The 13,784-nt window shown below is 40.4% G+C and overlaps 1 protein-coding gene across 1 annotated transcript in view; it reads left to right on the forward strand.

The window, feature by feature from the left end:
- LRP1 (LDL receptor protein 1) overlaps window positions 1-13,784 on the forward strand; it is a 335,280-nt gene that overhangs the window by 105,179 nt on the left and 216,317 nt on the right. The window contains exons 12-18 of the mRNA XM_080272895.1: window positions 912-1,116; window positions 4,338-4,469; window positions 7,372-7,546; window positions 8,638-8,761; window positions 8,963-9,301; window positions 10,199-10,391; window positions 13,523-13,668. Of these exons, the coding sequence (XP_080129021.1) occupies window positions 912-1,116; window positions 4,338-4,469; window positions 7,372-7,546; window positions 8,638-8,761; window positions 8,963-9,301; window positions 10,199-10,391; window positions 13,523-13,668 (1,314 nt within the window). The remainder of the gene's footprint in view (window positions 1-911; window positions 1,117-4,337; window positions 4,470-7,371; window positions 7,547-8,637; window positions 8,762-8,962; window positions 9,302-10,198; window positions 10,392-13,522; window positions 13,669-13,784) is intronic.

The following is a 13,784-nucleotide window of genomic DNA, read 5'->3' on the forward strand; positions in this document are numbered from 1 at the left end:
ATGACTAGATTGCTACAGTTTTACTTCTTCAGCATAACCTGTAACTATCTGACTGAAATTACTAGATTTCTACAGTCTTACTTCTTTAGCATAACCTTGAACTATGTGGCTGAAATGACTAGATTTCTACAGTCTTTAGGTTCACATCCAGGTAAGCCAAAAGCTACAAAAACAGTAATACTGTACTCTCATGCAAATACTGTGCAGTGGCCTGACATTCAACATGAGTTTCTTTAGTGTTAATTGACATTAGTACAGTAGATACTTAAAATATTCAGTAAAAAAGAAATTAGTTCAGTATGGAAGACTTACATTAGCATGGATTTTTTCCACACATACAGTATGCATGAAATCTGATTTTTTTTTTTTTTTTTTTTTTTTTTTTTTTTTTTTTTTTGAGAGGGGGGTCTCTTATTCTGGGAAGCTGAGAGATGCCACAGCTAATGAGAACATGCTTTGGCTGGGAGATGAGACATCACTGAATGTTAGTCCCCTGCTCGCCAGTGTGCCATGTTGGACAGTATCATTTTCTTCTCTTTTTTTTTGGAGGGGAGGAGGGGAGGTACTAGCTGCAATTATTCATCATGCCAAATTGCAATTTTGTGTGTTTGTATCTCATTGTTTACAATATTTGAGGGATTCTTGTGTCTTAAATTAAAATCTTGTCTGATTTGAATAATTTTCCCCATCATCATCATCATCAATATCATCATAAGATTATTCTTTGTCCAGTACAGAAACTGTCCAGTATGGCAGTGTTTCCTGATCTATTCATGGTAATGGACGAGATGCCACTGTATTATACTTTATTTGGGTTAATATCTGCTTGTTTTTTACTTTCTACTTCTAATTTTTCCCAAAATAAAGCTAAGAATTCCTTTGATAGTTGGAAACACAATGGTCCCCCACAGGATGAAAGACCGTATGGCATTTCCCTCTTTGAGAACACCATCTATGTGACCAGCTGGAAGGATGACAGCATCAAGCGCATTGCCCGATTGCCCCCCAGTCCCACCCACAGTTCTAGTATGGCATCTCAACATCTCACCCCACTCTCAACCAAACTCACCAAGCCTATGCACATCCGTGTTTTCCACAGACAGAGACAACCATATGGTAAGTTGTTATGAATTTTGCTTATACAGATTTTGTCTAGTATCTGTTTTTATCTCGACAGTCAACTGACTGACTTTATCTGGCAGATGTATGTAAAACACATCTGTAAATAAAAATACTTGCACCAAAAAAAGTAAGAGCAAATGGTTAGGTCTGTGAGATGAAGCCAGGATTCCAGGGACTTGAATGAAGTGTGAATGAGTGTCACCCATTTCACTGGGCATGCTTTTGATAGTCCTTCCTCTGTTTTGTTGTCTCTTTCCATGTCTTGTAGACCCTGCATCACCCAATTTTCATATGGAAAACAAGGTCATGATGATATCAAAATAGAAGAAGGATTTTTTACAAACTTTACAGTGGCAGTACCGTGGCTGAAGAATCAATTCAGGCTAGACAAGCAGCAGACACGATGATTCCCAGCATTATATTAGATGAAGTAAAGCATTCTTTGAGGGCAATGAAGAAGGGTAAAGCAGCAGGTGATGATAGTATCACTGCTGATCTTGTTAAAGATGCAGGTGACTTTGCATTACATGAACTAGTAAAGCTATTTATAAAGTGTTCAGAAGTTACTGCTGTACCCATATCTTGAAAAAATGCATCAATTATTCTGCTTCGGGAAAAGTAGAACTACCATCCACTTGGTCTTCTACATGTCGTGTACAAACTTTGCACAGAAGTCCTAACAAATTGAATTAGTCTTACATTAGATGTGCATCAACCAAGAGAAAAGGCAGGATTTCTAAGTTGTTACTTGACAACAGACCATACTGAAGTTATTAATCATGTGACTGAGCAAACTTCAGAATAAAAGAAACCTTTGTGCATTGCATTTGTTGATGATGAGAAAGCACATGATTCACCTGAAACAGCCGCAGTGATGACTGCAGTTCAAGGACTGGGCGTAGAAAAAACTTATGTAAAAGTACAAGAAAATCTTTATCGAGATATCATGGTCAACATAAAAGTCCATAAGGAAAGCCAGAAAATACCAATAAATGCCAACAGGGAGCTGTTGCCTCTCCTAACATTCAGAAGGCTATCCCTCCATGCTAAAGGGTCCTTGTATGTGACATATGTTAGGAGTAATGCTGTATGGAGTACTGAGACCTTGGTAGTAAGGGAAGAAGATATTCTTAAACTCAAACATGCAGAAATGACAATGACTGGATGGATGTCCAGTGCATCCTTGAATGAGAAGACTGGGAGGGCTCCTCCTCTTCTTCTTTTTTTAATGCAAGGAAGAAGGAACCAAAGGCCAGAAGCCCGCATGATTGTTCCTTCCATGAAAAAACAAAAACAAATGGGAAGAGTTGAGAGGAAGGATGGGATCTGAATGTACTGGTTTTGTGATGAGGAAGGGTAGATTGATATGATATGGGCATTTTAAGAGGCTGGAAGATGACCACTGGGTGCAGAAAGTGAGAGGTATGAATGTCGAGGGTAGGGATGCGAGCGGCAGACCAAAAAAGACTTGGAACAAGGTCATAGATTGTGAAGTGAGGAATGAGGGCCTGAATAGGGAGGATGCAACAAAATGAGTAGCATGGAGAGCCACATCAGGTGACCAAGGCCATTGCACGCAAGCATGTTGGAGCCTTTATAAACGATACAGTACGAGGCAAAGAGACACAAGTTTGTTTTATTTATAAAGGCTCCAGCATGCTTGCATGCATCAACCTTGGTCACCTAATTGCGGCTCTCCAAGCTGCTCGATCTCTGGTAGCCTCCCTATTCAGTCCCTTGTCCCTAGGTCATACTCTATGACCTTGTTCCAGGTTTTTTTTGTGTCTGCCTATCACAACCCGAATTATTCACGACATGCCTACAGAAAGTTTTCAGACATTTATATTGAGTAGACAAAGGAACTAACATAAATGGTCAGCAATTAAACAATCTTAGATTTGCAGACAACACAGTCCTCTTCAGTTAACCTTGGGAAGAACTTCAAGATATGTTAAGTGACTTGAACAGGGGAGTCTGAAAATACATTTGAAAATGAGCATAAAGAAGATGAATGGGACGGATGGTTTTTGACAAAGCAAGTAACCCTGTGAAGGATAAGCAATTACCATTATGCCAGAAGAGAAGGTTACATAATCAGTGTGTCTTTCCTGTTATAGCATATGAATCAGAAATGTGAGGCTAACAAAATCTTTTCAACATAAACTTAGGATAGATTAGAGAGGCATAGAAAAGATTATGTTAGGGGTCACATGGAGAGATAAAAGAAGATCTTCCTGGTTAAGGGGGCAGATGAAAGTAGAAGATATAATCTGTACAATTATACAGCAAAATTCATGTGGGCAGGTCACACTCTATGTAAAACAGATAACAGATGGACAACTACAGTAACTGAGTGGCAGCCCAGAGATGAAATGAGAGGAAGAGGCAGACAGAAGATAAGATGGCAAGATGAGACTCAAAGATTTGCAGGGATTGGATGAAACAGGATAACAGCCAGTCAGTCAATGCAGAAAAAGATAGGAGAGATCTTTGTTCTGCAGTGACTCAGGATGATGATGATGATGATTCCTTTGGCCATTTTCTTTCTTTCTCCATTTTGGTATTTCTGGTAATTGTATAATTGTTACCTCAGGACTCCATATTGTGTATTACAGTACTAACTTGACAACTACTAATTTTCTTCTGTTAGACAAAGTATGATGTAAATCTACATGGTAATTCTTCATCTGAATGTTTAGTTACATTATTTTCACAGCAAAGTAGGAAAGTGATACCAGTGGAAACACTGTTAGCATATGAGGATAAACTAAGAATATAATGCTTTCATACAGATGAACGTAACTTTGAAATGGGCCTCACTAGAATTGGTCAGGGTCAGCATTTCCTCCATTATAACAATGTACAGTATGTTGTAGTTGTGACCCCAGGTTTATCTGGACATAGGCCTGATGGACTCCAAGAAACTATCTCCAAGAAACTAGTTTCTTCAGTTGGATGCTCCCTGAGTTTTTTTTTTTCTTTCTTTCTTTTTTTTTATGTTGAAAATTATGGTGTCTGGTTATAGACAGATCAGGGAGACAGAAACTGATGTTTGAGCTGTGACAGTGAGATGCCCCTATTGTATCCATTCCCCATAAAGTTCATATTTTTAATGCAAAATACAATTTTTAGTCCTCTCTTAACTCTATCCCCATGCTTCTCTCTCTTCTTCATGAATCTTAAGTTACTAACCATCTTTCCCATATCTTTTCCAGTGAATCATCCATGTGGGCGTAACAATGGAGGCTGTGCTCACTTGTGCATTCCACTGTGGAAGGATGGCCAGCCTGCCCTCACATGCCGGTGTCAACCCGGCCATGTACTTGCTCAAGGAGGTGACTGTGTAGGTAATGAATCCCCTCTCCCAGTGTCTGGCTATACTCTGTCCACTTTAACTCTGCTAGAAAATGCCATCCTTCCATCATGAATACTAAGCTACAACAAGATATTAACTCGAGAATACAGTGCTGGTCATGAAGAAGTACTGTGGAAAGCATGTAGAGCTATAGTATTCTCTGACACTGAATTATGAGAAAAAGTTCCAAAAAGTTCTTGCCAAGTGGACAATCTACAGAGTAGTGTTTTAAGAGAAATTTATCCATACAGATCTATTTGCTGGACCCACTTGCCTAGTCCTGGGCTCTTATGCTCCTCATGGGGTAACACAAGATAAGTTGATAAATGAATGAATGAATGAATGAAGCATTTCTTTAGCTCTGAATTATTTAGAATGAGTATCACTCTTTGATTTCCCAGCATACTTAAGTGTAGTGAGAGTGAGGGGTTTGGCCCAACACAGGAAACAGGAGAGAGGTCCTCTAACTCCAAAGGACTTAACCAAAGTCAGGTACTTGAAGACAGTACCTTGATCTTCGTCACTGTCTTATATGTGCCTTCTTCAAGGAAAAAAACATAATCAGAATAATGGGCAATACTGCTTTTGCCTCTTGTGTGGAAATAAGCATGGGCAGTAAACAGTAGAGATATATCTAACTTTCACAAAATAAAAATGGCCTAATTTCAAAATAACTGCAGGTATAACAGAATGGTTGACGTAAAAGTCAAGAAACTTGTAACAACTCTAGAGTGAAAGAATGAGCTAATGGGGTGACATGTGGCAGAACCACACTGATAAAAAGAAATAGCTGAGATGGGATGAACATACAGTATTCAATTAATGTACACTGGTAGGATACTAGTCTTGGAAAGTAGGATTATGGATACTTCTGGAAAAGGGAGACTTTATTGTGAGTAGAAGATGTGTAATGGATAAGCACCTTGGTGAGAGAGAAGGGAAAAAAAGTGAGGGAACCATATGTGGACTAAGTAGTCTGGCAGCAGTTATGCCATAGTCATCCCCTGTTGGGGGCTTCCTAGGAAAGATTAGAACATAATATACTGTGTTTTTAGAACATAATGATTTTATTGCATTTACCTGTATATCAGTTATTAGGAAGGGGTGGCCACTATCCAGTCACTCAGTGTAAAGTTACCTTCAGGTGACCCTACATTGAAAACCTAATGATCTCCTGTACTTTGGGAAACAGTAGAATTAAGCAACAAGTAATCAAGATTTGGATGCCTAATGGTCTATTAGATAAATTCATTCAACCACATGTAGCCCATAAAGGTTAACATTTATGGGTTGGTTGGAGTTTATTGTTTACATAAAACCATTCAGGACATGTAACAAGTCACCCCAGCCTAAATGCCCAGCCTCAGTCTCCTACTCTTCTAAATATCAGCACTGTACAACACTGCAGGATGGATGGAGTGATAATAAGTTTCTATAATATGTTTAGCCAGAGGCGACTTAGATGCTCAATGGTGAGTATGTATCCCTCATCCATTACAGAGCTTTTCTGTCCTACCCTCAGGTGCCATAGGTGACTCTGGGGGTTGCTCAGTGGCATAATTTCATTTACTTCCAACACAGCCAAAATTCTTAACCCTTTCAGGTTTCGGCTTAGAGGTATACTCAGCATACACCATTAATGATAGCTTCACTGAATGGTGATGAGTTGAGCCTTGCACAGTATATTGCTGTCTGTCCTGCTACTGTCAGTTTGGTGTAATACAAATCCTATTAGCTTTTGTTCAGGTACAGGTATACCCTGTTATATGATCCCCCTTTGTGCGATGCCCCACCTTAGTGATATTTAAAAAAATTAATATGCCTAGTGATAGCCAGTCCCTGATTATCCAATGGGTTTTGTTTTTTTAAACTGCATTTGATAATATTTTAAATTTAAATTTTGTGTTTCAGTTGATTTATAAACTGTTTTTAGATTTAGATTAATGTGTTTTGTCATAGGTGAGGTGAAGTCATTTTTGGGTATAGCTTACTACGTTTGATTTTTTCCAGACTTATGTGTGGTGATTTTCAGACTTTATTTTTGGATTTAGGTGAATTATGAACTGCTTTTAGGCTTAGTTTAGGTTGTTTTCTAGCTTCTAGGGGGTTTAAGTGAGCTAGAAACTTTTTGGACTCATTTGGGTGGGTTTTGGACTTGGTTGGGGGGGATCCCAAGGCTTCCAAATGCATCCCTATACTTTCCATGTTATTACCTCCCCGTTTAATGATACTCAGGCTCAAGGATGGGTTTTCCCAAATGCATCTCAACATTACAGTGGGGACAACCTGTACTTGATATATATGGCCTCCCCAACCCTTTGGTCTCCCACCAACTATCTTAGGCACTCTTCTTAGGGTGCTTTCAAAAGGAGAGAGAGCAGAGTGAAGAAACAGGTTTTTGCATGGTAGCAAGCAAGTTTTGGATGCACCCATTTAAGCAGGCCATACCTAAGACAGCAGTTGTCTCTCTGTACTTCCCTACTTTGCACCAGTTAGATTCTTACAAAGCAGCAGTAGCATGACTCATGGCCAACATACAGAATGGTCTGAAACAGATTCCTGACTGTCCTGTGGCACTGGGTTTGGGAATGATGTCATTAAGTGCTCATTTTAAAAAGAAAATAAGGTTGATGATTTCAGTGAAATCATTAAACCTGGTGAGGTAAAACACCCATTCTGCAACTCCCCGAGTCTGGAATGATTCCTCCTGTTATCATTTTTCATGCCAGAGTCATGTTAAAATTGGCTTAAAGTTTCTTCTTTGGGTGCCTCTAAGACAATAGGTTTCATGCTGCAAAATTGTTTTTTTCCCCATGACATGACTGGTATACTGAGTAGTAAGCAGAAAATAAAACACATCAGCTGTTTCAATCTGGATTTTATAATCTTGACAGCTGAGCGACTTGAAGCCTTCTTGATCTATGCCAAGGGTCGGCCAGGAATGATAAAAGGGGTAGGGCTCGGCGTAGGAGCAAGAGAAGTCATGGTCCCTATCACATCTCTCACTCGACCCACCACTCTCGACTTTGATGTTCGCTCGCAGTCCATATACTATGCAGACATTCAAAGGTGAGGAAATTGCAACTGTTAAAAAAATTAACTGTACACAGTAATGTCAATGTAGGTGGGGGCAACCACCATCCACTTATTCATTGCAGTTCTGCTTTTATGTGACTCAACACTGAGGCAAGCCAAATGGTCTCCTGTAACTCAGGATACCATTTACCACACATGATGATAACCATATAACCAAGTGGACACCTGGTAGTCTAGTGGGTTAAGGGGCTCCAACCGAATGAGATCCATAAAAGTTTCCATCTATGAGGCGGTTCAAGTTTATTGTTCAAATAATACCACTCAGGGGTGAGAATGGCAGTCATTCTCACCTTAAATTTTAACTGCTGGAACTGCATAGCCAGGCCCCAGGCTCCTACATTCCTGATGGGGCAAATAGGACTGGATGATAACATATGTATATACAGTATGTGATATGGTTCAGTTATAAAGAATAATTATGACTGACAGTCCTTTTGTTACAAACATTATACAAAAATACATTAGCTCTCCTAGGTACATAACCGTCTTTATAAAAAAGACATATAGTAGTAAATATTAGCAGCAGGATGGGGAAATGGTTAACTGAATTGCATTATGCAGTTCACTGCACTTGAGTACTTTGTACAAGAAATGTTTATAGTTAAGCACTCTTGGTAATGGGCTCCATTTACAACCAATATCAAGTTCACAGTTTCACCCCTCTACAGTTTATATGCTGAAAATAATACTCATGCTGATAGTGTGTGCACATCTGGGTAGAGCGACACGCTTAATTCAGAATGGATCTGGTAATTTCAGTCCTGCATGTGCACAATTTATCAGTTCTGGAGCTTCCTTGCTTAGTCTGTCTTTCCTTCTGCATATGTCCATCAGTCTTTAGAAAAGAATGTGTTTAGCCATCTCAAAATAAATGAATCTTGATTTTGGCTTTCTTTTGTTAACTTTTATATAAAAAAGGACAAGGATTAGGATCCCGGCCTTTGGTTCTCTCTCTCTTTCATTCAAGTAAAGAGGAAAGAGTTACTGGTTGTCATATTCATAAATAAATGGTGATATACACTTCATTTTTCTGGTAACTAATACACTATCATGTGGATTGCTAGATTTGTGATCGAGCGGCAGAGCATTGATGGAAAGGTGAAGGAACAGTTAGTGACATCGGCAGTGCTTAATGTTGAGGGATTGGCAGTGGATTGGATGGGACGCAACATCTACTGGACTGATGAGGTAAAGCACAAAGTCAAGTAAGGACAGAACTTTTTTTTTTTATTATTATTATTATTATTATTATTGCTCTATAGTGTTTGCTATTCCTTTGTGTTGAAAATCATATTATATAACAATTAATGACTCATTATGGATTGATGTGCAGTACTCCATTGTGTTTACCATGAAAAATTTCTCAGTTACTAAACATCTTCATTATAGGGTGTTTCCTCGATATATGTGTGCTCGATGAAGGAACCACAAAAACGCAAGATGCTGCTCCATGGGAACCTGACCAATGCACGCGCAATTGTCCTTAATCCCAAGGATGGTTATATGTACTGGACTGTATGGCAGTTTGCCATAGGGGGTGCTTTTGCCTTGGGAGATGGTCTGATTGAACGTGCCTGGATGGATGGAAGGGAAAGGGAACCCTTTGTTACCTCAGACCTCCAGTGGCCCAATGGCCTTACTATAGACTTCAAGGAGGGGTGGCTGTATTGGTGTGATGGATACCACAACAGAGTAGAGAGAGTGAAACTTGATGGAACTGGCAGAGAGGTGAGATATTTTCTTCATTTTTCCTGACTGTGTTCATATTTTGTTTATAACAAATGTATTGGTCTTACTGTAATAACTGAAATGAAACTTCAACAAATTAATGACTGGTCTGACCGAGATTCGCTCTCAGGCCTTCTCGCTCCATACGCGCGCACAATACCACTGGGCCAAAGGGAGGATCCCTGCTTTGCCTCTGGGCAATGTGGGCTTTTACAGACTCCTTTACATCACTCTTTTCTCCCCGTGGTGATTAATTTGGTGAGTGTCGAACACACGGTAGCACAGCATCAGAGGTCTCCACTGGGGACTCTGCGGACCACATCGAACAGCTTCCCCCCGGGATGTAAAGACACTGTCAGCTAACCAACAACGTCATTGCCCTCCAGGCCTCGCCTCACATCCCACACCATTGCCAACCAATGTAATAACAGAAATGAAACTTAATCACCACGATTCGATCTCAGGCCTTCGTGCTCCATACGCGCGCACAATGCCACTGAGACAAAGAGAGGATCCCCGCTTTGCCTATGGGCAATGCAGGCTTGTATAGACCCCTTTACATTAGTACTGACTGATAATTTTCAGCACTGCAGAATATGGATTATTAAACTACGGGCTGCAAACAGGGCTATGGTGAGTTTCAGAATGACACTGATAACTGGTATGAAAATTTTTTGAACAAGCTAAAAAAATGTACTCTGTTGCAAAACATGTTTTTAATCAGCTGTTGTTATCTCTGATGAATACCAGGGGAATATATGCTGTGGAAGCATGATTAGTAGTGTATTTTCAGTAATGTAAGTAACTGTGCTCAAAGTCTGGATGCTGTTGAACTTTTAAATGTTATTCATCACATAAGCACTAAATTCATTTGTAAAGCTGTGTATTGTGTTGCAGGTTATGCTGCATGGGGATATCCTTAGTCACCCATATGGCCTGGCCTACCATGATGGTTTCATCTACTGGTCAGAGTTCCAGAATGGCACAATAAAGCGTATCAGTCTCACGGACTTGAAACACCCAGAGGATCTGAGGATTGAGAATCCTTACATTTTTGATCTGAAGGTCTTCTCCAATGAAAGTCAAGAAGGTAAGTACTGTACAGATTCATTATCTGACTTTTTCCATATACTGTACTGTTATTTAAAATTACTATAAAGTAGACCTTTCATGTTGATTTTTTAGTATGTGTAATCCTAACTGTAAATATTTTTAACTGAAATGGACTGTTTTAGATTATTACAATTCTGCAGTCTGTTGATTTAAATGATGTTTTAGGTTTTAAGAGTGTTCCAAAATCTCTTCTTACCTTATTCCATCTTGCTCTGCCCTATGACAGTTTTCTAACTCACCCTCTAAACTGAAAGGCAGCCGTATTAAGCCACAAGAAAACATCTGTTACTAATTTAGCTGCATTCCTTTAGCCCATTCAGACCTGCTTAACACCATATACTTCTTAATCTTACTTGGCACCCACATAGGTTTGGGAAGGGAGAATTTTTAAGGTTAACATTCAAAACCTTACTTTTGGCAACTGTTAACTATACAGTAGTATCAGCTATTTGAAAGGAGCATGTAGAGTTACATGCAGAGTCAGACTGACAAATGATGAAGTGAAGGAGCATTGTGGTGTGGATGGGGATGTGATAGAAAGCATTAGGAGAAATACACTGAGGTGGTTTGGTCAAGTGGAGAGGATGAAAAGCGAGACTAGTGAGGAGAGTGTATGGGGGGTGGAAGGGGGGGAGAGGGAGGGGGAAGCCAAGAATGAGATGGAGGGATGGAGTGGAGAGGTACAAGAGAGAGGGGTGTGTGAGCTGGGAGTAGGGCAGTGAAATGGCTGGGGACTGGGTGACATGGAGGTGACCTGTTTGTGGCCACCCATTACAGGATTAAGATGTCTGGCAATAGAAAGACAGATAGACAACACTAGCATGGGATAGCCCTGCAAGGTATTGGCTCAGCCTTTCCTCTAGACCACTAAAAAGATCCCATAAGCCCAAGGCCATTTAGTTCACAGCAATGATGCAGCATCTTACTAGGCAGCAGTTAGGCCTGCACCATAGCAAAGGGGTGCCAAGACTCACTGCATACTATGATCAGGCTATCTTTGGAAACTTAACCTTGGAATGTACATCTTAACTCTGGCTTGTAAACTTAGATGCATTTCTTACAGATCTGAAAGCTGTGCATCGAGATATTGCTGGTCTGTGAGGTCAGAAGACCATGTAAAGGATAGGTATATATTATGCAGCAGAGACAGACAAGAAAAGACAGAACATTGTGTAGTTCCCCCCCTCGCCCCCCCCTTCCCCCCAAAATACACCTACCATAGTTGGTAAAGTGAAAGAATTTTTTTGCATAAACTTTAACTGAATAGAAAGATACATGACGAAGATAATTCAAGTACAGTGATCCTTTTTTTACCGCGCATAATTGGTACCAAACATGCCAAGTGATAACGAAATTGTGCAGTACCAAATACAGAGAACCAATGAGATTTGTCTTACTTCCCAGTGGGCACAGCTCGTGAATTCCACATCTTTTAGTCATGGATATTTGGTGAAATCTCGTGTACACCAGTATTCACCAGATTTCTACATCTTTTCCACGTGGAAACTTAGCTGAGAAGATCTTGTGTAAAACTGGGTGAAGAATTCACGTGAATTCTCTCAGAATAGTATGAGATATATATGTGGTGGTAGAATTCACATGAAATAGATTAGTTCCAATATGATTCTGTATACAGCAGTGAGTTTATGCCTTTTTTGGTATATATGAAAGTAATTATGTAGCCTGCCATGCTCGTGCTCTGGTACGACATCAGGTGGCAGGCCGCGCGCTGCAGTAAGGATCTTCATGATGTTCAACTTTGTGCGTCCAGTACATTCACAAATCATGTTGATAGGGACATTATCCTGCCTCCATACAATGATACGGACCCCCTCATCCCTTGAGCAGTATTTTCCAGGCATGACAACTTGACTCAAGGAAAATAACAGGGCAAACAGTAATGCATACAAAAAGAGGGAGGTGCAAGCTCGGAGCGACGGGAACATGTACTCCCACTCTCGCTTCTGGGCAAGCACTGATGTGCTGAGTGTTTTGCCACCTCCCACCAACACCAGAGGAGTTGCCAGTTACTTCTAGCCCCAAAATTCACATGGTAGAGGTGGAAACACAAAGCAAAGACAGACAACTGTCGCACACCAATTCTGTGTGTAAGTCCTAAGTCAATATGTGGTAGGTGTAAGTACCAGAAATACACAAAGGCATGGTTAGGTTAACAGGAAGTTATTAGGGCATAATAAAGAAGGAACACAAACCATAAAGACCAGAGATGGGCTTGAGGTAAGGGATTCCAAGGCTAGGGGGTGGAGAGTTAGACAAATAGACAGGCAGACATGCACAGGTGTTGGGGGAGTCTTTAAACAATACAGTCCACATTGCTGTGCATGGCTGTTGTAGTCATCATCATCGTCATCATCATCCGGCCACATGGAACGTATGAGACATGAACGAGGAGTGTGAGGGGATGGAAGTGGTGAATTAATTTATGAGTGGGTTGCTGGGTGCACCATGATTGTACTGTTTGAAACAATGATTAAAGGGCGTAAAGTGGAGGAATGGGAGGGTGTGAAATGTGTAAAGTCAGGTATGAGTGCATTTGGAAGATGCAAGGAAGGAGTTGCACTGCTGTTGAGTGATGAATAACAGAGGGGAATTAAAGATTATAACTGTGTCAACTTGAGGCGTGTATGTCAAGTTCCACTTTGAGAAGGTGACAGTGGCACTGACTGTAATGTCATCACCCTGTGACAACAGGGGTAAGGCAGCAAAAAAACAGGTTCTAGTAACAGCCAGATGGAGTGATTAGACAGATGCCCAAGGGTGCTCAGGTGTTGAAAAAAATGAACAAATAAATAAGTTAGTTAAAATGTTTAGTAGCTAACAGTAACGTTAACAGCCAGTTTCTTATCACAACCTTTGAGGTGTAGTAACCTGATGATGGCTTAGATAATGCAAGGAGAAGCACCCAACTCTAACCAGGAATCCTCTTTCCATTACCCTTGAAGACAGAATCCAGTTACTTTTCCACATCTTTTTCAGTCTACACTAGCTGCCTTAATCCAAATGTGACTCCAACTCACTTATTCCTTCCTCATATCTTACTTGCTGTCATTTTTGTGCCAAAAGTAACCTCCGTTTTTCTCTTGACAGATACTAACAATTGTACGACAGGAGTCCTTTCTTGCCAAGATCTGTGTCTAGCAACCCCAGAAGGACCTGTATGTGCCTGCACCACTGGGAGCCATCCTGATGAAGAATTCCCTAACTTATGCATACCCATCACCAACTTCACTCAGGTTAGTTGTAGGTATATATATCATGATCATTCAAATCTCTTTTTTCACCTAACGATGGGGTGAAGTATGGCCCAGAACGCAAAGAAAAGAGGGAGAACTGATCAACACATCCAGAG

The sequence above is a fragment of the Coenobita brevimanus genome, chromosome 6 (assembly GCF_032717465.1).
Source record: "Coenobita brevimanus isolate Jiangsu-jjx chromosome 6, ASM3271746v2, whole genome shotgun sequence".
Taxonomy (NCBI): Eukaryota; Metazoa; Arthropoda; class Malacostraca; order Decapoda; family Coenobitidae; genus Coenobita; species Coenobita brevimanus.